Raw genomic sequence first — 27,500 nt, forward strand, 5'->3', positions numbered from 1 at the left:
AACAGTGCTTTGGATAATTCCTTTTCTTTTTGCATGACTGCAGGAAATTAGAGCAGATTCAGGGTGTTTTAACGAACAATGCAGGTACCAGAGCCTTTAACAGTTCCCTCTTGGTTTTGACAACATGAGAACACAAAATGTTCAAGGAAGCTTGTGTTGCTTGTAATAGGAAACCTGTGTTTGCAGTGAAATGGGTATTTTAGGGGGAAGGTAAAAAATAAGTAAGATTAGGGAAACTGGCTTCAAAGTCTTGAAGACTTTTAAGTCATAAACACTGGCAGCGTGTAGAGTGATGGTTCAGGTCAGCTTACAAATGCTTGTAACTGCTTTTGTTCATATGGTTTAAGAAATGCAAATATCTGCATCTGTGTCCTGCACAAGATATTGTTCTGGAGAGTTTCTTGAAGTTTACTTTTCCTGTACTGTAAATCATGGAAGCGTTTTACTCCTGTGCAGGGCTGAGTCAGTTGTCAGAGGTGGGTGGCTGGTCCCTTGTTTCCAGAATTAAATGCTATGGAGTCTCTGGGGAAAAAAAAAAGCAATGTGGTGAAATGCAAAAGTTGTCTAAACAATAGAAGAAATATTCTTTACAAATGGCAAGGTAAGAACGGCTGGGTCTTTTTTTTATCATTTTTATTAGCAGTGATTTCTCCAGTTGTGTCTTAAGCAGTCCAGGCCAGCCACCTGTCACTGTGAAAGGTGGTTGTGTGGGTAGCTGGAGACAGCAGGAAAAGTACTGAACTGCAGATACAAAATGGGTGGCTGGATGAAGGGGGTAAGTACGTGACCAGGGCTCCAGGGGGGCAGGATCGGGGGACTGGATGTCGGGGCAGGAGCCCAGCACAGCCCCAGGAGCAGCGGCCGCACCGCCCTCTGCCCGCGGGCACCCGCCACCCCGCCTTAAATACCTTCCGCGCTCCCCTCTGCCGTCACGTGACGGGGCGGCCGGCGACGATTGGCTGGCGCGGCCGCCTTCCCCCCGCCCCCCGCGCGTGCCCGCCCCCTCGGGCCACGTGAGGGGCGAGTCACGCGATTTCCGGGAACCCGTCAGGAAGGGACATAAACAAACAAACCCGGGGCCGCATGGAGGGGCCGGGCCGGGGCGTGCGGGGCGGCGGCCCCCGCTGAGCGCGGTGAGTGGGGGCTCGGGGGGCACCGCAGGGGCCCGAGGGACGGGGAGACCGGGGGTTCGGGGGGTCCAGGGCGTCCGGCGGGAGGAGGCGGTGTGGCCGGGCAGGGGGCTCCGGGAAGCGAGAGAGGGAATAGAATGGAGGGAGGGCTGTGCCTGCCCGGGGCACTGGGACGGGGATGGTGCCGGCGGCCCCTCCGCCCCGCTCGCCCCGCGGGGGGTGTGGCCGCCGGGGGAGCAGCTGTGCGCGGGGGGTGTCCGGTCCCGGAGCGGGGAGATTTGCGGCCGGGGGGACGCGGTGGGAAGGGGCTGCGGGGACGGAGCGCGGGCCGAGCGGGGGGTTGTCGGCGCTGTCCCCTCCAGCCTCCGCCCGGCAGGAACAGCCCGTGCCTTTACAAGGAAAGCGAGTCTCGCCCGCAGAGCAAAGCGCCGTCCTGCCAGGGGAGCACTGGGTGTGTTTGGCTGCCCGGGGAGGCAGAAGGGCTCGGCAGTCCCTGCGCTCTGCTGCCTTTCGGGCTTGTATTCGCCTCCTCTGTATTGCGACCTGTTTGAGTGTCCGAGCGGGTCGGGGGTGACCCGCGGAGTGCGGGTTCTCTGTGCCCGGGCGCGCCGGTGCCCGGCGGGCGGCTCCGCTCCGGAGCGAAGGCTGCGGGGCAGAGCGGGCGGAGAGGGGTCCCCGCTCTGCGAGTGCGGGGCAGGGCGGCGGGAGGGACCGTCCCCGCTCCGGCGCGGCGTTTATGTAACGACAGCGCGGGGGGGACGGAGGTTTCGCTGGCGAGCGGGAGCCCCGCGAAGGGGCTTCCCCCGGGGTCGCCCCGGCCGCCCGCAGCCCTGGCGGGGGTCGCTGGGTGGGAGACGCTCCACATTGGACACGGGGGCCCCTCGTTGCCGTCCCTGCTCCGCGGGGTCCGGGGGCGGCCAGAGGGGCCCGCGGGGCCGGGGGGGGCGCGGGGGTCGCGGGGCCGCGGCGGGAGGGGGTTTGTTTACATGTCGCCTCACCCAAGCTTGAAAGGGCCGCTGGGCGGGTGAGCGGCGGGCGTGCCGGCCAATGGGGGCGCGCGCGGCGGGGGCGCGGGCCAATTAGCGGGCGCGGGGGGCGGGGCGGCGGCGGGCAGGGGTAGGGTGCGCCGGGCGCTGGGCGGCGGGGCGGCCATGTTGGCCGGAGGTGTGTTAGTGGGTCAGGGCCGGGCCGGGGGCGCGGGGGGGACGCGGGCACCACCGGGGCTGTGGCTGCCGGGGGGCACCCGCGGCCCCGGCCCCTCGCGGCGCTTTGCCTCAAGGAGGTGTGTCCCGCCCGGGGGTCTGCACCGGCGCGGGGCGGTGCCCGCGCGTGGGGGTCCCGGTCCCCGCGCTGACGGGAGGACGGGGCGCGCTCCCGACTCCTGCCCCGAGCGCGCTCCCGCTGATTTGGGTTATAAAACATCGGTGGGTTCCATCGGCCGGCTCAGGAGCCGCCTGCGGGGCTCAGCGTGTCCCCTACACGGGTGTCCGACACCTCTGCGGGTTTGGATTAAGCTCACTGAGGCTCCGAGCGGGGGCAGCTCGGAGAAAGCCCCTCCTGTCACCGAGGAGTAAAAATTCTAAACTTTATGTCCCCCCTGTCCCGAGGGTCCCCAGCCTGGACGTTGTTCCCGGCCCGCAGCGTCGCTGCCGTGCCCTACCCTCATCCCTGTGAGCCCACGGCACTTCTCAGGGCATTGGCTGCTGTGACTGAGACCATGTCACAGATAATTTCACTGTGTCACACTCAGTACAAGACACACGGTGCTTTTTCAGGCTTCTCTGTGCAACAGGCTGAACAGCTTCGAGCACTCAGCTCTGCCTGCTGAAATGTGCAATTCTCGCTTAAAGTAGTCGTAATTTTGCTGTTGCTGCCACTCGAGAGGAAACTTGTTGAAATCATGCAGTACATAACCTGCAAAACAGAACCAGATTCCTGTATTATCTTTGAAACGCTTCTAAATGTTTTAAAGATTGTGATTAAAATGCCTCTGGCCTAAGGTAGCTTAACCAAGGGCTTCTGAGCATCCATGTCGGGAGGATTAGTTATGATTTTTTTTAAATATGTGTTTTCTTAGTAAAAATTACAGAGGGGCACACACAGGTGCTTTAGAAACCTGGTCGGTTTTTATTGTTGACAACTTACTTGAGAAGTGAGAATTTCTACGGAAAAAAAGTCACAGAATCATGGAATGGTTTGGGTTGGAAGGGACCTTAAAGATCATCCAGTTCTACCTCCTAGTGTGGGCAGGGACACCTTCCACTAGACCAAGTTGCTCCAAGCCCCATCCAACCTGGACTTGAACACTTCCAGGGATGGGGCAGCTGCAACTTCCCTGGGTGTGACTGTTTTAGCAGGAAAGATTTCCTGCTAAATTTTCCTTTGGTGAGGGTACTTTTTTAGAGGCATGAAAATAATAACTCAGAGGCCTCATAGAGTGTCAGTAGCCAGAAGTTCACCTGAGCCAAGAAGGAATTGTCCTGTGTTTAATGGGAGTATTCTCTGATAAGAGCAATCTGCAGCAGAGGCATCAGGCCATTGAGCACCCTCCCCGTGTGTTTTTTAAATAAGGAGAGAAGCAAACAGGTCTGTGAAGGACAAAGGTTTGAAGTCCCTTCAGCATTAACAGGAATTAATTGGAACAAAGAGAAGCTTTTGTCCAACTAATAGACTGATAGTATGGGATAAATAAGGGAACCCACTCGTTTAGATTCCCATGGTCTGTATGTCCATGCTGTGTGGTTTGGGAAACTTAACTAAATGATGTTTTAACAAAAAACGTTTATAAGGAAATTTGGTGTTGGCATTGGCTTGAAACTCGAGGCAAAAGCTTTCTGAAAATCGTAAATTTAAGGTTTAGACTTTGCTATAATTCCCCCGACTGTATATTTTTTTCCTTTGTCATAAGAGTTGTGTTGCTTTTCGTTTTTTTCCTGGGAACTACAGAATTAATTTTTTAAGCCCCAAAAGGCTTTGCCCTGTTAGAAAAAAATACAGAAACAACATCCTCTTGGGAAATAGAATATTGCTGGAGATTTGAAGCTGAATTGTTGGTTAGTTTTGCTTTTGTTTCTCTTTACTTTCAGCCCACTCTGCTTCAGGGGAAATCTGTGGCTCAAAAAAAATTGAATGTTATTTTACTACTGATTCTCTTGTGCAAACAACTCTCCTAAGTCTGCAGTGTTATTATAATAATGGTTTATGCTATTAATATTTTAACTATAACAAGTTTTTTTTTAATTAATTGAAGTGTGGTAATAGAGTTCTCATAAGTTTAACATGCTGCACATCATACTCTTGCCACTAAAATAATAATAAAATCTCAGTCTTTGTTCCAGAATGTACAGAAAGCTACTTCTAGTAGGAATATATTAATCTGGCATAGTTGTTATAAAATATGTAGATGCTTTATGTTTGTTGGTTTAAAAAATAACCCCTTTTCTTTATTCTGCCTCCTGCATAATGGTCGATATCAGTCCAGGCTGGGGTATCCACACAGCCTGGGAATGCACAGATGGAGAGCAGCCCTGGGAGAAGGACTTGGGGGTGCTGGTGGGGGAGAGGCTGGAATGACCCATCCCAGAAACCCCCTGTGTCCTGGGCTGATCCCACAGCATGGGCAGCAGGTGAGGGGGGGATTCTGCCCCTCTGCCCTGCTCAGGTGAGACCCCCCCTGCAGAGCTGCCTCCAGCTCTGGGGACCCAGCACAGGAAGGACATGGAGCTGTTGGACCAATTCCAAAGGAGGTACAAATATGATTAGAGGGATGGAGCAGCTCTGCTGTGAGGAAAGACTGGGAATTGGGATTGTTCAGGCTGGAAAAGAGAAGCTTCAGAGTGACCTAAATGTGGCCTTCCAGTACTTGCCTGGAGTGACAGGACAAAGGGGAATGGCTTCACACTGACAGAGGGAGTGTTAGATGGGATATTGGGAAGAAATTCTTCCCTGTGAGGGTGGTGAGGCCCTGGCACAGGTTGCCCAGAGCAGCTGTGGCTGCCCCATCCCTGGAAGTGTCCAAGGCCAGGTTGGACGGGACCTGGAGCAACCTGGGATAGTGGAAGGTATCTCTTCCCATGGCAGGAGGTTGGAATGAGATGAACTTTAAGGTCCCTTCCAACCCAAACCATTCTATGTTTCCATCAGTTATTGGGATCTGCCTGTTTGCTGGCACAGCTGTGGAACATCCCTAAGCTGGGTAACAGCATTAGCAGGGGGGGTACACGAGTGCTGTGTTCTTCTGGTGGCTCAGCAGCTCTGCTATGGGAGGCGTTGCATGTGTGGAGACCAGGGCTTCTGTTTATTGGTATCACTTCCAGGTCTTGAAGTCTGTCTGCTGTGGGCAAGTAGTATTAGAAAAATAATACTGGAGGGGGAAGGCATGGTCAGCGAAGGAGAGGGAACAAAGACAGTGAAGTAGCAGTTTCCCTCTCCTGAGGGGAAGAGCCTTAGCAGAAGTGAAAAAACCTGCACATCTTTAGTTCTTTTAAATGGCAGTGCTTCATCAAACTCAGGGTCTGGGTGTCTTAAGCAGATGTTGTTTTCTGTCCAGGACAGAAAAACCAAAGGGCACAATGTTTTAGATGCTTGTGCTGGCATTTGAATACAAATCCATCACTAAGAAGGTAGAGGGATTTGGCTGCTTTGGTGAACAGGTGAATGAGGCTTTGGTGGGTGGAAACACAAGAAGACCTTTTACAAAAGTGTCTTTGCTCACTGCTATGAAATAATAATAATAATAATAATAAAATTAAAATGTAGTGTCTTTGTAGTAGGGGAGAAAAGTAAAAGAATTTTTTTAAGTATGGGTAATAATTGAAAAATCATGTAGAAAGGAAAAAAAGAACATTACTCAGAAACAAAATTAGGAGAAATACAGAATTACAAAATCATTTGGATTGGAAAAGATCTCCAAGATCAAGTCCAACCTTTTGACCGATCACCACGTTCTCAACTAGACCAGAGCACTGAGTGCCACATCCAGTCGTTCCTTGAACACCTCCAGGGATGGGGACTCCACCACCTCCCTGGGCAGCCTGAACATTCTGAACTTGAAGACTTCACTGAGCAGAGGATGTTCTGTAATAGAAAACAAACTGGTATAAACTCTGAAAGGAAAAATAGTTTTAAGAGAAGCATAGGAGAACTTCTTGCATCTCTAATTCTAGTACTTCATAAAATGCCCAGATACAGCAAACCCTGCATTGTACATAATGGTTCTTTTCAAACACATGGCGTGGTTTTCATGCACTTGCTGAAATTCAGAGTTGGGCATTTGGAATGTTTCAGCCTGAGTTTTTAAGTTTGGTATTGAAAGGCTCTTGTGAGCTATTTTTTTATGTCTGCATCAAAACTGTGACTTTGACAAGCTGTGCTGTGTGATGCAGTCACCATCATGAAAGTGTAATTGTTCATGTAATGCACTTACAGCAGGCATTTAGCTGCTGGGATAATGAGCACTGTGCAGCCAACAAACCAGCACAGCCACGCTCCATGTGCCTTTCCAATGGCACAAAATACACATCTGACGGAAATAGCAACTTTAGCTACAGCACAAATGATTCATGCAGGTGGCTGAGGAAGACTTTCAGAGGTGCCAAGATGAAGCTGCATTTTGGGGTTTTCTTTTATAGGGCCTCCTTTGAAGGTGCTGTATTGTGGCAGGAGGGTGTTTTGCCGGCCCAGAGAAGTGTCACATGCACGGGAACTGCTGTGTGTCTCCTTAATGCTGCATATTTGGAGTTTAGGTCCCGCTGTCTTCTGGGTTAAATGTGCTGCTGCATCAGTAATCCCAAGTAATGCACCTCCCGTCCCATTGTGTGAAGCTCAGTCTTCCAAGGCGTCTTGGGACCACTGCTCTTCTTCAGAAAGTAAATATTAAATACGGAGGATTATTTTTAATTAGGATTTGTCCTTAGGTAATTAGTTACAAACTCTCTAGAACAGACTTTGGTTCCTTACTGATGACTGCTGGGATTTAAACCAATGTACACATGCATGCCTGCATCAGTACCCCAGATTCTTAAGTGGTAGACAAACACAGCTGCTCCCAAGATCATGGAATACCAGAATGGTTTGGATAGAAAGGGACCTTAAAGATCATCTCATTCCAACCCCCTGACATGGATAGGGACACCTTCCAGTAGACCAGGTTTCTCCAAACCCTGTCCAACCTGGCCTTGAACACTTCCCGAGATGGGACAGCCACAACTTCTCTGGGCAACTTGTGCCAGGGCCTCACCACCCTCACAGAGAAGAATTTCTTCCTCATATCCAATCTAACCCTACTCTCTGTCATTGTGAAGCCATTCCCCCTTGTCCTGTCACTCCTAGGCCTTGTGAATAGTCCCTCTCCATGTGCTTTGTAGGCTCCCCTCAGGTGTGTCTTGCCCTTCCTCACACTGCAGTGAAGGCAGGAGCCTCCCCCAGGAGCGGGAGCACAGCTCTGCACTGATGTGTCTCAAGAGTCTGCAGACACAGAACCAACTCCGGACTGGCTCCTTAATCACCTTAATCTGATTTCCCTGCAGGCTGCTGCCAGAGGAGCGGCACCCTGCCTGTGCCTCAGGCTGTGTATTCCACCTGTGGTTCAGTCCTGCCTGCAGTCTCACCTCTGTCTCTGCTTTGGGGAGGGCTGATGTAAGGCATTAATGGAAATTGTCCTGAAGTAGACATTCCTGCTATATTTATCTTCAGTAGTTCTTAACGCTGCTGTTCTGCCTCAGCTCTTTTAGTTCATTCAAGGCTGCATTCATTATAGATAACACAACAGCTGGACTATTCTTTTGTAACTCAGTCTTGGGCTGAAAGTGCCAGGAATGATGAATTCTGTAAAAACAGGACTTTAACTGCAGCCTACAAATTACTTTCCTTAACAGCAAGTTCCAGTTCTACATCTGTGCTTCCATATGTGTCGTTGACTTCTACTATACATCTTTATTTACCAGTTCATGAAAAAATCCTGGTGGTTACGTGTGAGCACCAGGAGACTTTTAATGAAGATCTTGATTGTTCTGGGAAATTTGGAAGGCAGTTGGAAGTAGGACTGCTTTGTTGGGAGCATGAAGCATGCCCGGATTGTGCAACTCCCTGAGGCAGAGTCTTTCTTTTTATGTCCTCACCATGTTTTCCCCCTCCATAGAGCTACCAACAAAAACCTTATGTTGTTGAATCCTGGAATAGATCCTGCTGGGATTCAAGTCACAATTAAATATTAATATTATAAAATATCAAGAATGAAAGATAAAGAGAATTACGGGAATAATCAGATTAGCTGATACACTGCTTTGACCTGGGAGGACATGCACTGTCATCCTTAAATGGTGCAATAAGTTTATCACTCCAGTCTGTGAGCTGGTTAAAGTATTTTGAAGGTTTAATGTTTATTTGAGGATTTGTAAATGATCCCAAAGCTGACACCTGGAAGCTTGGGTCAGTTGTTATTGAAATCAGTGTCAGTACAGAGGAAGTTTCACCTCCCCTTTGCTAGCTCTGTGTGGAACGGCTTGAGGTTTGTGTTTGAACAAAAACATGATAAAGAATAACCAGTGAAGAAGCAGCAAATGGTTCCTTTCTTTGCCTTTTATATCATGCAGTGGCAGAACTCTGACAGTCTCCATGTGAACGCAGGTGGTGGTGGTGGTCTGGTGGTGATGTCAAAGTATTAATCTGATGTTCTGGTGGAAAAGGCATCAATCTCTGCATGGAAAGAAAGTGCTTGGGTATAGATTTATGTGGAAGATTATATCCTTCTCACCTCTCTCTTTGTGTCTGCGAACATAATTTATTTGTTTTAAAGAACAGGCCTTTTCTCCTAGATCAGGTGAGGCTGAGAAGTGACTCAGTCATCCCTGCCAGGTTACCAGTGACAGAAGGACCAGTTCTGCTGTGGTGTGGCCTTTACTGGGTGAAGGGAGGTGGGGGTTGTTAAAGCGAGTTTCCCTAGGAGACAAACTTCACTTTAAATGCCACTTAAGTAAAGAATTCCCTGGAGATTTTAGAAGAGAAAGAAACTTTTCTCAGGAGGAACTGGCTCTCATTCCCCACAGGACCCCATGAGGAGTGCCTCAGGCAATGGTAGGGTGGATACACTGAGAACTGGTGTGTTACTGGACATGTAACTGTTGTTCTTTATTTTCCAGCTGCTTTTTGCAAAGCACGTTTTGATAAGTAAAGACTTCTTTGAATAATGTCTGTTTTCACCACAATCTGATGGCCTATATGCTGAATATAGCAAAATAGCTGAGATACTATCTGAAAGTGGGAATAATCATGGGGATGGTGTCATGTGCTGCTGGGAGGAGGGTTCTCAGTGTAGCTCTGCTGTAGGAGAATACTTATAGTTTACTATTTGTCTTTCAAAACAAGAAAATAAACATAGCCTGAGCAGATTGCTCCAAAGTCTGACTTAAGAGCAGTGCCGAGTGAGGTTTTTCCTTACATTGTTAAAAATGCAGGATTAAGCAGGATATGAGGCTCATCTGAAGTAAAGCAGGTCTATAGAAACTACTAAACTGGTAAAACTACTAGCAGATAAATTGGTCCAATTTCAATATGTGCCTTACTTGAAATAATAGAGAAGATATTTTATTGGACAGCTGTGAATGTGGCACAATTTTTAATTAGTTCTGTTGGGGAAGTCTGTCTCTTCCTCTCTGCTGTTGGATGGTGTGAGATGCTTACTGTGATCCTCTACCACTAGATGTTGCTATGTGAGTGATTGATATAATCTTATCTGATGCTGGACAGATTCATCCCTGAAAAAAAGGAGGAGGTATTGCTGAAACAGTATTTCCGCCTATTCTGAAATTCTTATTTTGAGCCATTTGCCTGAGACATTTTTAGAATTTATTGGCTCCGTTATATTAGTCATAAAGATTATTTCTCTCTTGGGTGCCCAGCAGTGTGCTAGTTGTTATTTCCAATTTGGCAGGGTTTTCTCTTCAGGTGTCTATAGAGCTCGTGGTCTCAGCAGTGAGGAAAAAAGGCAATAAAATGTAGCTCGGCCGGAAAGGTTTCTGCAGCAGCTGTGTTCTGCAGCATCAGTGGCTTTTCAGTCAGTGAAAGATGGCAGGGGGAATAAAATCCTTATGCATTCCAGCGTAAGGAAAAATCACTTTTCAGGGGAAATTCTTCCTTCACTTTGGCTGGTTTTTAACCTTTCACCTTTTTTGGTGGAGGATTACTCACTTTCTTGGGGTTTTGCTGTGTTTATTCTGCACAGAAGTCTACAAACAGAAGAGCTCCACCTGAGTGAACTGAAGTTATCCTAAGGAAAAATTTCATTGCACGGATAGTGTAAACTCCCTGAGACTGAATTAAAGCTGGAAAGAAATCTACAAGTGAATAAAACAAGAAGTTTGGAATTGGATTTGGGGAATCTGGGCTTGGAAATGCCTCAGGTAAGTCTGTTAGGATTTTATTTGATTCTGTGAATAATTCTGCTTCCGTATTAAAAACAAGAGAAAGTTTAAGAGCAAATTTGGCTGGCAGTAGGAGGGAGGATTTGTAAGAGATCAAATGGTGTATATCTTTCAGAGTCCCAGTAGTATCTGTGTTGGAAGCTGTGGTGCTGCTCTTGGTGCTGTGTTTGTTCGGGATTCAGCCAGGTTGTCTCTTGACGAGGGCGGATGCCTGGAGAGCAGAACAGCCTTTTCTTGCTGCAGTGATTCACACATCAGCACACTGAATGACTTTCAGCAGCACAGTGTTTCTCCCTTCCCAACCCTCAGGGTGAGAGTGTCTAGAAGAGAAATAGAGGTCTGGAATTAAATGTAGCAAAAGGCCATGCTGGCCATTCCCTGCATGCCCAGTCATCCTGAATAATGTTTTTTTTGCTACAAATTCCACTTGAGAGAGGGGTAACACTCTTGATTTAGTTGTCATAAATTTTGCTTTTGCTACAGTTTCGTATGGAAGCTTTATGAGTTCTAATGGTTCTAAATACAGTCAGCACTGCTTTAGTACAAGATTATTTGTATTAGTGGGAAGACCCTGCAAGCATGTGGTGCCTGCTGATTCTCACAGATCTTACCAGTACTTGCCCATGTCTTCTCCAAATGCCAGTGTATCCCAAAACTTGTCAAATGCGTGAGACTTTCAAACTCACAAGAAAGAATGAATGGGCAGTGCTCTTGCAGCTCTGTAGTGAATAGAAACATGTCCTTGGATTGAGGAGTTGCATGTAGTCAGCTGCTCTTAAAGCATTCTCTGGCTCTGGGAAATGACATGCTTATCTGTGTAGGTAAAAACCTTCCAGATGCAAGTAGAGCAAGAGTTCAGAGACTTGGAGGAAATGGTGATATACTCTTTCTGTTTTGTTGAGGATGATAACGTGCCTTTTTATAGCATGTTTCAAGTGTCTGTCCATTGTGTTGTAGCCCAGTGTGAGTGGAATGGACCCTCCTTTTGGGGACGCCTTTCGGAGCCATGTGTTTTCAGAGCAGACCCTGATGAGCACAGATCTCTTGGCAAGCAGTTCAGATCCAGACTTCATGTATGAACTGGTAGGTCACATTTCTGTGTGTGCACAGAATTTCCTCTCTTTGACTAATACCCCGAGTTCCTGTAGTAATAGAGGGTTATTTGTTCAAGAATGCCGGGAGATTATTTATTATTGCTGGGTACTGGTTAGGGAAGAGCCCAACTGCTTGTCCAGCAAATGTGATGCTTCCTCAATAGGCATTTGAACAAGCTGGCCATCAGGACAGGCTCAGATAGAGTTTGTGATGGTGCTTGAGACTCTTCCCTACAGTCTGTTTTTTGCAAGAGCAGCTATATAGAATCACAGAATGGTTTGGGTTGAAAAGGACCTTAAAGATTGTTTTGTTCCACCCCTTGCCATGGGCAGGGACACCTTCCACTAGCCCAGGTTGCTCCAAGCCCCATCCAACCTGGCCTTGAACGCTTCCAGGAATGGGGCAGCCACAGCTTCTCTGGGCAACCTGTGCCAGGGTCTCACCACCCTCAGAGGGAAGAATTTCTCCCTGTTGTGTGCTACTTCACCCAAGCTGTGAATGCAGAGGAAACAAAGTAAAAGCTGGCTTATGAGCTACTTATACGAGCATTCTCTTTTTATTAACCCCTGCATCAAAGGAGAAATGTCACTTGTAGTCATGAATTGGTCATGTTAGAATGAGGTTTTTCCAGGAACTGGTAAACTTGAGCATGTTCTGTTAAGCACGCAGCAAAGATTGACCTAGATTAATAGAGACTTAGCTTGCCTGTGTGATGCCTTTCATATTTCAAAAATATGGATATTGGTACTAGTTTAGTTACCGATGACCAGATGAATTTGCAATAGCAGAAAAAGAATCCAGTGTCATTGGAAGAGCAATCTTTTCAGAAGGATCCATTACTGAAGCACAGAAGCTGTACTTCATTCTGAACCTCAGAAGAAGCTTTTAGTTGAAAGTTGAGGTATCTTCGTATGTTCCCACTCTCTCACACTTCACTGGAATGGAGCTCTCCATATTAGATGAAGTAGAGGACAGAGATGATTGATATTTGTTGTGTATTAATTTTTAACTTGTCTTCTTATGCACAGGATAGAGAAATGGACTATCAGCAAAGCTCCAGGGACAACTTGCTTTCCATGGAGGACTGCAAAGACCTTGAAAACTTGGAGTCTTTTACGGACATCCTGGACAAAGAAGCTGCTTTCACCTCCAAGTGGGAGCAGTGGGATACCTACTGTGAAGACTTAACTAAGTACACTAAATTAACCAGCTGTGACATCTGGGGAACAAAAGAGGTGGATTACCTGGGCCTTGATGACTTTTCAAGCCCATACCAAGATGAAGAAGTGATAAGCAAAACACCGACGCTGGCTCAGCTTAACAGTGAGGACTCCCAACCTGTCTCGGATTCACTCTATTACCCTGATTTGCTCTTTAGTGTAAAACAAAACCCTTTAAATTCTTTGTTACCTGGCAAAAAAATTGCAACCAGAGCAGCAGCCCCGGTCTGTTCCTCCAAGAACATTCAGGCTGAGGCGCCGCTGTCGGACTGTGCTCAGAGGGTCAGCAAACCTGCGACCCAGCCTGCTGCCAGTACACAGATCATGGTGAAGACCAACGTGTACAATAATGAAAAGGTGAACATTCATGTGGAATGTAAAGACTATGTTAAAAAGGCAAAAGTAAAGATCAATCCTTTGCCACAGAGCAGACCAGTGCTGAGCCAGGCACATGCTGACGCAGCGAAGGAAAACACCTGCTACTGTGGTGCTGTAGCAAAGAGACAGGAAAGAAAAGGACTCGAATCCCCGCATGGCCACAGCACACCTCCTGTTCTGCCTTTTAAAGAGACTCAAGAACTGCTCCTCAGCCCACCCCAGGAGACCCCGGGGCTTATCGTGGGGGAGAGCAGCCTTTCTGCCAGCACCTCCGTGTCGGATTCTTCACAGAAGAAGGAAGAGCACAACTACTCTCTTTTTGTAACAGACAGTTTGGGTGAACAGTCAGCCAAGGGAGACCCTGAGGAGGATGAGGAGGATGAGGACGATATTGAAGATGAGGACCATGACGAAGGATTTGGCAGTGAGCACGAGCTGTCTGAAAACGACGATGAGGAAGAAGATTATGAGGATGATAAAGACGATGACATCAGCGACACCTTCTCAGAACCAGGTACCAGCAGTGTTGGGCTGTGTTAACGTGGAGGTGAAGGGATTTGTCTGCCGAGTGGGAAGGAATGCTGTTGAACTCCTGATAGATCAGTGTTGCTCACCTGTAACTTAAGTTGTGAACTTCCATCCCAGACTTTCTAAGTGCTTTGCAAAATGCAGTTAATTCAAGATCTCTGTTGCCCTGTTTGGTGAAAAACTACATCAAGCATGGTCATGAAACAAAAGTAATAATAGAGAATACAGGAAGCCCAGCTGTAGCTTGAGGTTAGAGCAACTGCAATGAGTGTTTTCTTCTTTTTTTGTGGCTTGATGTGTGCAGAGCTTTCTTGCACTTCTTGTTGCTTCAAATTTATCCAGAGTTCTATTTCTCAGTATGAAATCATATCCTGAGTGATTTCATAATTACTTAAGTCCTGCTGTAGGTACAGTTTTCAACAGAATCCAAAGAATAGCTGCCACTGAAACTAATAGAACCATTTCTTGGTGGTTTTCAGCAGTAACACTTAGTGGGTCTTCAGAGGACACTGAATTTCCCTGTTCTGCATGTAGAAATGGAGCCCTAACAGCAGAAGTAAGAACTAACCTTCACGTAGAAGGTAACAAAGGGGTAACGTTGTATAAAAATAAAATCAGAAGGGAAAGAGACAGGATTGTAACCAAGGATTAATTTTATTGCAGGAAGTGTTATAGCATTCACCTTTTATAAAACTTCATAGTAGAGTATAAGAATTAAGGTATTTAGACATTTGGAAATATGTAACTGTGGGGTGGGGGGGAAAGCAGCTGAAATTTTTCCCTTTCAAGAACAGCTTCCATAAAACTTGTCAGTGTTTGTCATCATGAACTCTCAGATGGAATTATTTTCCCATTAGATTTCCTAAGTTGGCATTAAACTTGGTAAGCATTATGCCCTTTATGTTACTTTAACATGCACAGAACACATTTTTATTAGCATTTTAAAACCTCTTTCTCCTTTCTGAGGTGAACTCCCTCTGCTCTCTGCATTTAAACGTGGGGGGCTTTGCCATTACTTAGTATATTTTGCCTGATAGAAATACTTGTAAATGATTGCTTCTCCCATCAAGTAGTCAAGAGATTCCAGAAATGGGAAATGCAGCAACTTATTCAGTTGTCAGTAGCACTGGAGAAGAAACAGCAGAAAGGGAAAAGTGCTTGTGAAGGAACAGAGATTGTTTTAAGGAGCTGCATTGCATCAGCTTTGAGCACCTGCACCATCAGCTGAGGGAAAAATACTCCTAAATGATTTGGCAGAAGTCACTGTGACCAAGTGGTTAAGAGGAGGGGTTTTCTGGTTTTGTTTTGGTAGGGCTATTTTTGCTTTTAATCTGGTAAAATGAGGAAGTCATGTCTATACTGTTCTCTGTTCACTTAACCTTGGCAGATTTAAACCTGAACCCACAGTAAGGGATGTGAACAAAGATTTTTAGGAGGGGCTTTCAGAAGAAAGAACCTTTCAGATTTCATAGAAGTCTGCCCTCGTATATGATCTTTGCTAAGAGGAGGAATCAAGGAAGAGGAATAAATAGAGCACAGAAAATCTAAACAAGTTTGTGTGTTACAGCCCAGGTTAAGACACTGTGCACTGGATTATTTTATGTAACTTTAAAATTATAGCAGGTCAGTGTGCGAGTTGCAAGGCAGGATGTATTAAGTCAATCTAATTTCAGTTGCTAACTTAATTATAGTTCAAATAAGCAAACAGGAAGTCTTGATTTTAACCTTGTTGTACATTTGTACACATCAGCTCTTACAGAGATTTGTTTTCATTGGTTGGATTAGTTCTGTGTGATTCTGAAGATGGGCTAAATTCATACATTTCTATCTGAGTTGCATAGCTAGGCATGTTTTTTCAAGGGGAAAGTCAATGGTCTTTTGAGGAGTATTTTGATACTCATGTCAAACAGCATTTGGGTACGATGGAAGTACAGGTACAAATATTTATGGTATTTGAAACTATATTTATTGTAAATTTGTCAATAATTTTGGCTATACAACAAAAATGTTTATAAAATTATAAAGTACGTTCCATTGTTTGATTTGCCTTTAAAATCCTGCATTTTAATAAACTAGAGAATCAAAGTAAATGAGTTGATGAAATGATTAGAAACAGAACTTCAGAATGGATTTCACCCTTCTGCACACCTAACTTTTATTCATACTTGGGGTTATGAGGTGAGAGTCAGACCAAATCAAGAAAGTTTGTTTTTCCTCTTTCAACTGTTTTTTCAAGTGCAAACAGACTAATTGAATGGACTGTTTTAAAAAGAAGAAAGTGTTCTTTGTGCTGCTGTTAGAAGATGAAGCAGAGCTGAAGCATATGGGGTCAAGGCTTGCTGAGCCTGCAGTCCATGCAGTGGCTTTTCCTTAAGCTCCATCAGAGCATGTGATGCTTTGAAATGCTCCTGTTTTTAAGTAAATGTAAACTATTATGTAGCATTTTAGTACAAAAGGTAATGCAGTGGTTTGGGGTTTTTTTTAACCTTAGTATAGGTTATCTTTATTTTCTAAAGCATATCTGGGGTTTTAAAACCTGTGGTTTGTGTTTATAGTTATGGTAAAATGTTTCTATGATGTTGGACTACTTTACAGTTTCCACATCCTTCATGAAAAGTTCATCATATCTAGCACAGCGTAATTTACTGCTAAAATATGATACAGAGGATCATTTCATCCCATTAAAGAGGAGAGGAAGAGATTGAACAGCCTGTGTCCAGATCCCTTCAGTTTAGATGGTCTTTTTGTCACTGTCTTGATAACAGAGCCTACTTCTTCCAGTCTGATGGGGCTCAGTGGTTTGATTTATTCCCCAGAGGTGTTCAGACTCAAGGAAGAGCAGGAGTTGGATTCGATGATCCTAGTGGGTCCCTTCCAACTCAGAGTATTCTGTGATGGAATCATTTTGTTTTATTGTCTTTTGCTAATCCATCTTTATTATCTGCTTCTCTTTCCATGTGTTTTGTAAAATGTGGAGGTGAGCTAGGATTGTATTCCTGCAGATTCATGGAGAAAATTGTAAGGACGGAAGAATACTGTCCAGTAGCTGCTGTCTGTGGAATTGTGAGGGACAAGAGCTTAGGGGGTCAGAGAACATAAAGGGGCTTTCAGTGCATAAATATTTTGTCTCTTTTCAACTAATGAAGCACCATCAATGGCTCAGTGTCTATCCCTGGATTTTAGGCAAGTACTTGATGCTGAAAACCAAGTCTGTTATGTAATGTAAAACAGGCCTCATCTGTGGTTTTGCTCTTAACTTGAATACTCAGGCCATTGCTAGAGGGCTACAAACAAGTTCTGTCACCAGTATATAAACAACCCAATGCATCCTTTTAGGGTATGAAAATGATTCAGTGGAGGAGTTAAAAGAAATGACTGCAGTATCCTCTCGGAAAAGAGGCAAGCGGAGATACTTCTGGGAGTACAGCGAGCAGCTGACACCGTCCCAGCAGGAGAGGATGCTGAGGCCATCCGAGTGGAATCGGGACACCTTGCCCAGCAACATGTACCAGAAGAACGGTCTCCATCATGGTAAGGAGAGAGTCCCAGTCACAAGTGTCTGTCTTTCGTTCTGACACCTTCAGTAGCCAAATTCCCATACTTGCAAGTGCGGTGAAAGTGGTGTTTTGGCCCTGAAAATCAGTTGTTTAAACACTGTAAGTCTGTTGCTCAGTTAGCAGGGTTCTGCAGTGTCCAAGGAAGGCACAGTGAACGCACAGTAGGGACTTTCAGTGTGGTTTCTTCCAGAGGAGCGTGGATGAATTGAGAATTGTAACTTCCAAATGCTCTCAGTGGAAACCCCAAGAGTTCAAAGTTTTCTCAGTGAGATACTGTAAACATTGGATGGGTGGTTTGACTGATATTTGCTCCTTGTAGCTGTTGGTTTCAGTCCTGCCTGTGTTGGCAGGAAGCTGGAAGGGATCCGGGATGGATGCTGAGTTCAGGGTAACTGTGGTATGAACTGAGGACAAGCAATAAGGCACAACTGTCTCTTTTTTCTCCTCCATACTTATTTCTCCCCCCATGTGAATGCAGCACACTGAAGCAGTTACTCTTCTGGGAATAAACTATTTCCTTAAAATGCCCTCTTAGAAACTTAAACCAATTGCTCTAATAACTCTGATTTATTCCCAATGAGCAATTACTGCACCACAAACATGACTAACTTCACCCCAACAAACCACTCTTAGGGGTATTTTTGTTTTCTTGTCACAGGACCTCTTTTAGGCTGCTCTGTTTGATTTGGTCTTTGAAGGAGAAAGTGAAACCAGCTTCCCTGTTGTAAGGTTAATATTCCCCTTACAGTTTAAAATTACTGTCTTTAACATGACAATTGACCTTCTCTTAAACCGAAAGATTTTTTTGTTACTGTTAATTGTAGATTTGTTCAGAGAAGAAAACATGTTTTCCTCTAAATCTTTTTAGTTTTTAAAGGCTTATTTATCTTGTAGTGAAATATCAGTACCTAAAGTCCCAACCTTTGCTCCTTCTCATGATGGAGCTCTGAACAGCCTCGTCTAGTGGAAGGTGTCCCTGCCTGTGGCAGGGGTTGGAACGAGATGAGCTTCAAGGTCCCTTCCAACCCAAACCATTCTGTGATTCTAAGATTCTGTACTTGTTATTAAACAACAAATAACCAAACATGCCTTGAGGACTCGATCCCACCAAACATGTGAAGCAAGTGACCTTTCAGTCAGGTGTTTGTGCAAGGGATTGGTGAGATCAAACCCTGTTTAACATCCAAAAGCTACAAATATAACATATGCAGGGTTGTTTTGGTTTTATATGCAGATATACCCCAAGGTCAATAAGCATCCACCTCAGATAAATCATGTTAAAATACCACCTCTGAAATAAATATTTCTGGAGCAGGTTTTGTAATTTTATTAATATTTTCATGCAAGTATCTCTAGCAACCAGCATTTTTAATAGAAAATCTAGAAAAGACACATAGCAGTGGCAGAGAATCTTAAGGAATAAAGATTTTGTCTTGAATATGTGTATTTCCTCAGGAAAACCAGGCCTTAAATAGCTTCAGACACATATGAGAGGGGTTAACTGGCCTTCATGTGGATCATTTATGCTCAGCATCACTCAAGATCATTTCAGGCCTCATCATTCTTTCTTAATACAGAGCTTTAGCAATAAGATTATTTAGGAATTTAATCAAATTGAGTGTGCAAGAGGATATATTGACTGAACATGTGAGTTAACAAGTTTACTGCTGGAGCAGAACAACAGGGTTTGAACTTGTGACATACATTTTTCAGCACAGTTGTGTGTATATTGTCTGTCACACCCAGTAGCCTGGCCAGCAGTATTTGCTCTTATCTGATCTGGATAGAATATGAATTGTACAAAGCAGTTTGTCTGGAAATGCTCTTTCTATTGTGAAAGGCCACAGGGATCACATGATTCCAGCCCATTCTCTTGTAATGAACAAAGGAACTTCAAATGCACCCAAAAAAATGACGTATTTAGGAATTTTCTCACAGGTTTGTGTGCCTATTGTGTCAGTTCCCAACCTGTTTTTCTGCATATTTGAAACAGGAAAATATGCAGCAAAGAAGTCACGGAGGACTGATGTAGAAGACCTGACTCCTAACCCCAGGAAACTCCTACAGATTGGTAACGAACTGAGGAAGCTCAATAAGGTGATCAGTGACCTGACACCAGTCAGTGAACTTCCCTTAACTGCCAGACCCAGGTCAAGGAAAGAAAAGAACAAGTTGGCTTCCAGGTATGTGTTAGCTGAAGCTGCAGGGATGAGAAGATTTGGGATTGCTACAGTCTCATGATTAAAGTCTTAAGTGATTTTTGCCTGAAGAAATGCTGCTTCATGTGGTAGCTCCTGCAATGGGCTAATTACCAGTTTATCAAAAACCAGGGCAGCTGGCACTTTGGAGCTGTAGTTTGCCTGTTCCCTAGATAAGGATGTATTTCCACTGGAAGTTGGCTTCCTTAGCTGCAGGGCAAATGACTGATACAGTGATAAAATCCACAAGTGTCAAATGTAATCAAATGCAGGTAGCAGAGTGTTTTCAGTGAAGGGGAGCGAGGATTTTGTACATGACAGCTCTGGGTGTTTAGGTTAATAAGTTAGTGTGGCAAACAAACAGATGCTCTTAGTATTCTGGAATTTTTGGAAGTGTTCTAATTCTTCCCCTCTTCTTACTATAGGGCTTGTAGACTAAAAAAGAAAGCCCAGTATGAAGCCAATAAAGTAAAACTCTGGGGTCTCAACACGGAATATGGTAAATACAACTCTTCACATCTTAATTTTTCTTTTGTTTGGACGAGTGTGTGTTTTGCACCGTGATGTAACCCGGGTCATAGAGGAAACAGAGTTGGTACAAACCCAACAATTCTGTTGGTACAAAACCAGTCCATTCCATAAAGTATATGTAAATTTGGTTACCTGCAGTGTTGAGCTACTTTACAAATATAAATTATGTAAATGCATGTAGCGTAAATATTTTTGAAAATATTTGTAATATTTGATATAAGCTATTACATTTTAATTTTACATTAAGTTTCATGTGACACTTTTGACACAGATAGTTGTGTGTGGATAACTCTGAATTTCTTTTGCTCCAGGAGGAATATGCTGCAAATCTAATCCAGGTTTTTTTCTTTGCAGATAATTTACTGTTTGTCATCAATTCCATTAAACAAGAAATAGTTAATCGGGTGCAGGTACCTAAAGATGACAGAGGAGTCAACATGGAACAGAAGTTGAACATACTTATTAAAGACACTCTTGGTAAGCAGTAAAACTTCATTGTTTGTCTGTATGTGAAGAGACATCACATGATAGTTTGGGTTGGAAGAAACCTTAAAGCCCATCTTGTTCCACCCCCTGGAACAAGGACACCTTCCACTATCCCAGGTTGCTCCAGGCCCCATCCAACCTGGCCTTGGACACTTGCAGGGATGGGGCAGCCACAGCTTCTCTTGGCAACCTGTGCCAGGGCCTCACCACCCACACTTCAGTGGGAAGCCATTCCCCCTTGTCCTGTCACTCCAGGCCCTTGTAAATAGTTTCTCTCCACCTTTCTTGTTGACTCCCTTTGGGTACTGGAAGGCTGCAATTAGGCCATCCCAAAGTCTTCTCTTTTCCCAGCTGAACAATCCCAGTTCTCTCAGCCTTTCCTCACAGCAGAGGTCCTCCATCCCTCTATTTCTGAAATAGAGAAAAGAAAGAACCCTTTCGTGGTTTCGGTTGTCCGTACCTTTAGCTGATCACTGACCAAAGCATTCATTGGCTTTGTGTCACTTGTAGGGACATCTCAGTCTGTGCCATGAGCAGTAACCTGACAGCACATTCTCTTACCCTCCCCTTTAGGACTCCCTGTAGCTGGACAGACATCAGAATTTGTGAATCAAGTCTTGGAGAAGACGGCGGAAGGAGACCCCACCGGAGGCCTCGTGGGGCTGCGAATACCAATGTCAAAAGTTTAAGACGTGACTTGAGCTGTTCACGGGTCAGATTCCACCTGTGCTGTTGAGTTCTTCGTTGTAAATCCCGTTCTGGTCTGCATGTCAGCTTAGCATTCTGTAAACACTCACCATTAGGTTCCATTGTTTGGAAATAACAATGTAGTAAAACAAATCAAAGCGTGATATAAAATGCTTCATAGCATTTTTGGACCATAAACCAGATAGTTTCAAAGCTGCTTTAAGCTTCAATACAGAAATGAGAGTTCTTTTTCAAGTGATCTAGGACCAGAATATATCACTTTTGTTTTAGAAGCAAAAACATGGTTTTGCTAGTGAAATTTTTTAGCATGTGCCAGACATTGTGACAGGCTTATGGTCCAAGTAAAACAAGAGGAAGCGTTTTTTGGTAAAACTGTCAATTTAGAGAGTTTTTTGTTCCTTTTTTTTTTTTTTAATAATTGGGTTTTCTTTTCTTGTTCTTAAAAACCAATAAGCTTTCTTTGCAACCATTAACTTGTACATAGCACACCTGGCATTAGAGCTAGTGTGCCATATAAGACTTTAATTTTCTGAGCTTAATATAGTATTTAAATGTCTGTGCAAGCAAGAGAAAAAAAAAGTATATTCTTTGTGCCTTGTATTTTGGGGGGAGAGCTATCAGTATAAGCTGGTAAAGTTTTGTATGAAGAAAACCCTGAGGGGCAAAACCAAGCTGTATAGATGGTAAGATTTTAGGTTTTAATGTATTTGTTCCAGCTCTTAAAATTTTTGAATGTATATAGGAATATGTTGAAAATGTAGATATATGCCACAGAGTCTATGTATTGTATAAAAGATGGCTCTAGAAAACTCAATTTCGGTACTTTGGCCGGAAGAAAACAAATACTTGCACATTAATGCGATTGTTTATTTTTGTACCAAAGACAAATGCAACTGATATGGCGAACTGCCAGTCTAAGTAAAGTTTTGCACAGCTTATATGATACTGTACTGAATGTAAAAACAAAAGAAAAAAAAAAGAAAAAAAATTAAAGGTCAGGGTTAGGGATCTTACTGAACTGTGAATTTTTTTGTTTGGGTCCAATTATCTACAGAAGGAGCATTCATACATAACAATATTATTTTGCTGTTCTTGTAGTTCGCTTCCATGGTAGATAAGTTGGTGGCCGTCTTGGAGTCTTTAAATCTTTTTTCTCTGCACTTACTGTAGGAGATTTTAATATATTTGGATTTTAGTAAGCTATTGGTAAAATAGTTTTCAACTTTGAGAATTTAAAAAAAAAAAAAGTATTTAGCTTGTTGTAGTATACTTCCACCAAACAACCAAAATAAAATTATTTTTATTGTAACTTGTATATATGTAAAAAGAAAAAAAGAGCTACAAATATCTAATTCCTTAGTTGCCACTTTTCCAGTTGATGTATTATTATGCATGTGATGTTTCCAAGGATCAACACAGGCTTCAAACAAAACAAAAAAAAAAATTTATAGACTTTTATATTTTTGTACAGGTATTTCGAAACTAGCTTCTTCAGACTTATATGTGACTTATTCTTGTTAATTCAGTAGTTTCTATGATTGAGGAATATTAACACACAGTTCTTATTTGCTATTCTGCTAATAAGAGTTGGCTTTGTAGTCAGTGTTAACGTACAGATTAAAAGCTTTAGCCTTTGATGAGAAAGTCCTTTATCTCAAGGCAAGATCATTCTCTGGTTTCATGGACCCCCCCTTTTCCTCCCTGTTCTTTCTCTCCCTATTTAAAAATGACAAAACACTGTTTACTGAAAATAGAAATACCAAATATTTTCAAATGTAGCTGCTGAAAAAAAATGCAAAAGTCCATGAAGGCTTTCTCCCCACTCCCTTTGGGGAATTTCTCCACTTCATTTCTAGTTTGTCTAAGTTTGTTTGTACTGTGATTGCTTTTTGTTTATAAGTAGATTATTTTTATATCCAAGCTTGTACTATTAAAAAAAAAAGCCTGAATTGGTAACAGTGCAGTAAGAGTGGCCGATGGAGGTGGTGGCCCTGCCACACTCGTGTGCACACAACTTACTTTGTACCTAAATATTTTGGAAGACTCAAAAGGGAGGAGGAGGCCAAAATACCACTACTGAGCTGTACAGAAAGTCTTTCCTACAAGAGACTGAACAAATACCCAGGGCAATTTAGGCAAAACTTTGTAAATCCACTTAAGACTTGCAAAATCTGAGTGGAATGTGGGTGTTTTCGTTTGAGGTGTTTGTGTTGTTGTTTGGGTGAGGTGAGAGTTGGCTGCTGCTTTACACAGTGGGTCTGGTGTATTCCTATTGTAGTTGTTGCAGTTATTCTGGAGCTGCAAATGGCCCATAAAAACCCCGACAGAGAATGTCTCCTGAAGTTCAGGCCGTGTCTGTACCAGGGCTGGCACACTGTTGTTCCTTTCCGATGGACTGCTCGGATCCCAGAGCTCCTTGTGCTCCATCCAAACCCTGCAGACAAGGCAGCATTTCTAAACATTAACAGAGAGCAGTTTGCAATCAGGTAAAAACTTCTGTGACAAATTAAACTGACAAGGTATTAAAAAGCCCCTTTTTACTGCTCAGAAATGCTGGGCAAACACAACTTTATAGCTTTTTATTTTTGTCTGAAAACCAGACGATGATTTTGGTCTCGCATTTCAAAGTAGACTTTGAATCTTTCGTGAGTTCCATACCCTTGCATTTCAGTGTTTCCTATGTATTATTTTAAGTTAAAGCTTTGAAATAGTTGAGCTTTTTAATGTTGACACTTTATTTTGTAACTATTTATATGTATGTATATCTTAGAAAAGCACTTTGTTTAAAAAAAGAAAAGAGGAAAAAAAAAAAAAGAAACTGCGTTTTATATGATTCCTGCCACTTGCTGCTAACTCTGGGCTGGTCAGAATGCTGCAGCGATACTTGAGATAAATAAAACCTGGCAGTAAAATGTAGAGTAAAGATAAGACCTTTTGCTGGTTTAACTTTATCATAAAGGTGACATAGGCAAGCTGTGCAGCTTTACATTTTAACCAGGGGACTCTGTGGCATTTAAACCGTCTAGAAATGGTTGTACTTTAATGCCAGTAACAATCTGCTTCCTCTAGTGTCATTAAAATATATACATTTAGTGTATACTTATCACAAACAAAAATCTTATAAGGGTATAAAAACCAACAAATGTACATGTTCTGTTTTTTGGCAATTGTGGCATGCGTTTTTTGGGTGATCTTTAGAGAAGACCATTTTCTAAAGATTTTCAGTGTTCATACATGGTATGTGGATCTTAACGAAGTCCTGGGTTTTTTTGTTTGTTTTTGAGTGTAGGCATTGTGAATATTCACTTTTAATCCTATATCCAAAAACAATGATATATTTTTTGATTTAATACAAACAAAAGCTCTTCCTTTTTCTGATACACTGGATTCTCTAGGATTTGTTTCCATATTAAAAGCATGCTGTCATAACTGCTCTTGTCGAGATCTCGTCAGTCTGAACGTAGGTGCCACACTTGGAATCGATGGGCTGCTTGTTCTGCTGTACCATGTATGACCCTCGTCCTTCCCCACTTCCTTCATGACAGATGATGATGTGGCTTTATATTGTGCCTTACTTGTACATCTAGAACTAAATGTTTTTCATTCCCTCTGAAGTCGTCAAACCCTCTGAAATGGAATCAGAGCTGAAGAGAGCGCGGATAGGTCTGATTTCAGTTTCTCTCACTAGTCCTTTTGTATTTATATGGAAGACCAGTTTTTGAATGGCCTTGCAAAATGTGGGGGTGCTCACGAAGGGTGTTTTTTAGCCCGAAACCCCTTTTGCTAACGCTTCCTTTTCTGGTTTATTGAACACATTTACTGATACTTGGTGAGTACTTTTCTTTTTTGGATGAGAGAGACTTACTACTAAAGCTATGTTTACGTGTGGATGGGCTGGATTTTCTTATCATACCAGTTGAAATCAGTGTGATTTAATAAAGTTGCATTGCTGTAAAGCTGATGTGAGAGTCAGGCTCAGCTGTGTTCAGTTCCTAATTCTTTATAGATTGACTTTTTTCCATACTAAGAGGGCCAGAGAAAAGTTTGTTTTTTTAGAAAACAAACAAACAAAACACCAACCTAAAATGGATGAAAGGTCTTTTAACTAACTTAAAAGCAACCAGACACTTCTGAAATACAGTGGTGTCAGTTTTAATTTTATTTTTAAAAGACCCCCCGTATTTATCTGATATTTGCCTTCATTAATAAAACAGTTAGCTTATTCATCAACTATAATGACTGGATGTGCTTTTCTTTTCCATAAACCATTTAAACATAGCTATTTTTTTAAAAGCTCTAAAAAGCTTTATCAGGAGAATTTCCAAGGGTTGTGTACAAGTTGCCTTCAGCAGAAATAGCAAGTGCAATTCTGTTCCTCAAACGTGCTTGCTTGTCTTCCTGAAATTCTGTTGAGGCACAACCCGTTTATGGACCGTGAATGTCAGGATCTGTATTTGGCTTTGAGACCTGAGTTTCAAGAGTACATCTAATCATGACTTTATTTTCTTTTTAAGTTGGAGGCTTCAGTTGGAATCACCTAGTGAAGTGTGCTGCTAGATGTGGTCTTGGCTTATTGACACAGCCTTGCACACAGCTGAGGTTTATTTTGTTTACCCCAGGGAACGTGTGAAGTACATTTCAAACAGTTACTCAGTGACTGATCCTTCTTGTAACTGTATTAAGGGCATTAGTATGTTGAGAAAACACCACTTTTGAATATCTCCCAGTGTAAATTGGGATTCTTAAATGTCATTAATGAAAGATGGCACTTTTTAGGTTGTATCTTCTTTGCAGCATACAAAAATGTCTCTATCTTTCTACTATTTACATTTCACAATATGCCATGTTTTTCCCCCCAATGCTTTTAGAAGTTGTGTGTGTGCATTCTGAATTATAACCCTCAGCCTCTTAGACATTCATGGACTTCCACGGGAGCAAATACTGACTCTGCATTTACTGTCTTTCTAAGGAGCTGTGGAGCCAGAGGTATTTTAAGCCACACTTTTTCTTCCCCCTTCCACACCCCCCCCCCAAAAAAAAAAAGAAATACAACTCCAACCTTTTAGATAACATCTTTATTCAGAGTTTTTCTGGAGTTAAAAATATTTCATGGTTGGTTGTCTTTGTAAGTCAAATTTGGGTGACTTAACTAGCTCCTGTAGGGAAAACTTCAGTATTGGATTTGGTATTGGCAAAAGCACGTTCCACCCTATCAAAATCTGATTGGGAAAGAGAATCTAGTAGTAAAACTTAATTTTATTAATCTTTCTCATAATGATCAATATTCATACATTCTGATTGGAATAGTGTATTCTCCAAGAATATTATGTCCAAGGAAAACTTATTGCTCAGTATTTGTGGTTGGGTGAATTCTTAAGGCTGATGGCACATGCAGATGCAAAAAAAAAAAAAGGCATTTTAAATGAAACATGGCATCCTGTTCCACCTATGCTTGGGGTCATGATTGTAATGCTGTCCTTGATATTCTATAATCAACTTCCAACTGGAGCTCAGAAAAACTTACTAAAAGTCTTGTCTCTGTTAGAAAATAAATTTACCTTGTTCAAAGCATGATCTGTTAAGAGTTGCAATGTTTAATGTTGGTTAATAGTTGTGCAGTTTTATTTTTTTGAAAAGAGGCACAATTAAACTATTGACTTTGTTTACTCTGTCACCTTTGATCCCTAGCACTTCTATTCAGATACAAATTCATCAATGTATGCAACATCCTTTGTAATTTAAAATAAAAATTGTGGAGGAAATAATGTCTTGAATTATTGTGTGTGTTGAGTGATAGCGAATGGAATCAGCTCTCTTGAAGTAAGTGCCTTTGGTCTTCTGGTATTTTCAGAAACTTTCCTTTGGAAGTTGAGAGGGAAGAAAAGAACTTGTTTTTCCTTTCTCATGCCAAAAGCTGCCTCTTGAGGCTGGTGGATCAGCGTGGTGGTCCAGCAAGAGAATCTGGACGGGTCGTCCAACTGGCTTCCTGCAGCCTCTGTGAAAATGGTCTCCAACACCTTTATCCAAACGGTCTGAGAGCAGGAGAGGGAGGACACAGCACCAGGGGAGGAGTTTGTGGAAAAAGCAAAGGGCCATTGCCCTACATCTTATTTTGGAAGAACAGAAGGGACGTCATGTGTCCCCCCCCCCTTGCTCATGGCCAATGTCGCTCTGGGTCTGTCCACCCAGAAACCTCAGGAGGGTATTGGGTGTAAACCTGGAGCTTCTCAGGGGAGAACTTGCTCTCTTC

At 43.3% G+C, this 27,500-nt stretch overlaps 1 protein-coding gene and 1 long non-coding RNA gene across 4 annotated transcripts in view; one reads left to right on the plus strand and one right to left on the minus strand.

Moving 5' to 3' along the window:
- LOC127473698 (uncharacterized) overlaps positions 1-27,500 on the minus strand; it is a 901,041-nt gene that overhangs the window by 575,807 nt on the left and 297,734 nt on the right. The gene's annotated exons all lie outside the window — the stretch shown is intronic.
- On the plus strand, positions 1,018-26,277 carry CREBRF (CREB3 regulatory factor). Of its 3 annotated transcripts, none has more exons than XM_051793563.1 (10): positions 1,018-1,133; positions 10,351-10,528; positions 11,507-11,632; positions 12,673-13,756; positions 14,250-14,351; positions 17,107-17,301; positions 19,321-19,510; positions 19,951-20,024; positions 20,411-20,533; positions 21,116-26,277. In XM_051793563.1, the coding sequence occupies exons 2-10, from the start codon at positions 10,520-10,522 to the stop codon at positions 21,229-21,231; spliced, it is 2,019 nt and encodes a 672-aa protein (XP_051649523.1). In that variant the 5' UTR covers positions 1,018-1,133; positions 10,351-10,519; the 3' UTR covers positions 21,232-26,277. The 3 variants fall into 3 exon arrangements, with proteins under 3 accessions (XP_051649523.1, XP_051649525.1, XP_051649526.1); XM_051793565.1 differs by having other exon boundaries at positions 14,253-14,351; XM_051793566.1 differs by lacking the exon at positions 14,250-14,351 and having other exon boundaries at positions 1,019-1,133.

Source organism: Manacus candei, unplaced genomic scaffold (genome assembly GCF_025592945.1).
Source record: "Manacus candei isolate 608988 ecotype Guabito, Panama unplaced genomic scaffold, ASM2559294v1 h1tg000037l, whole genome shotgun sequence".
In the NCBI taxonomy this organism is placed as follows: Eukaryota; Metazoa; Chordata; class Aves; order Passeriformes; family Pipridae; genus Manacus; species Manacus candei.

What these genes read in the sequence shown, in the direction of transcription:
- CREBRF (XM_051793563.1), top strand. An exon ending in AAGAACAAGTTGGCTTCCAG is followed by an intron (nt 19,511 to 19,950) that starts GTATGTGTTAGC and finishes TTCTTACTATAG; the next exon opens with GGCTTGTAGACTAAAAAAGA. An exon ending in ACTTATTAAAGACACTCTTG is followed by an intron (nt 20,534 to 21,115) that starts GTAAGCAGTAAA and finishes CCTCCCCTTTAG; the next exon opens with GACTCCCTGTAGCTGGACAG.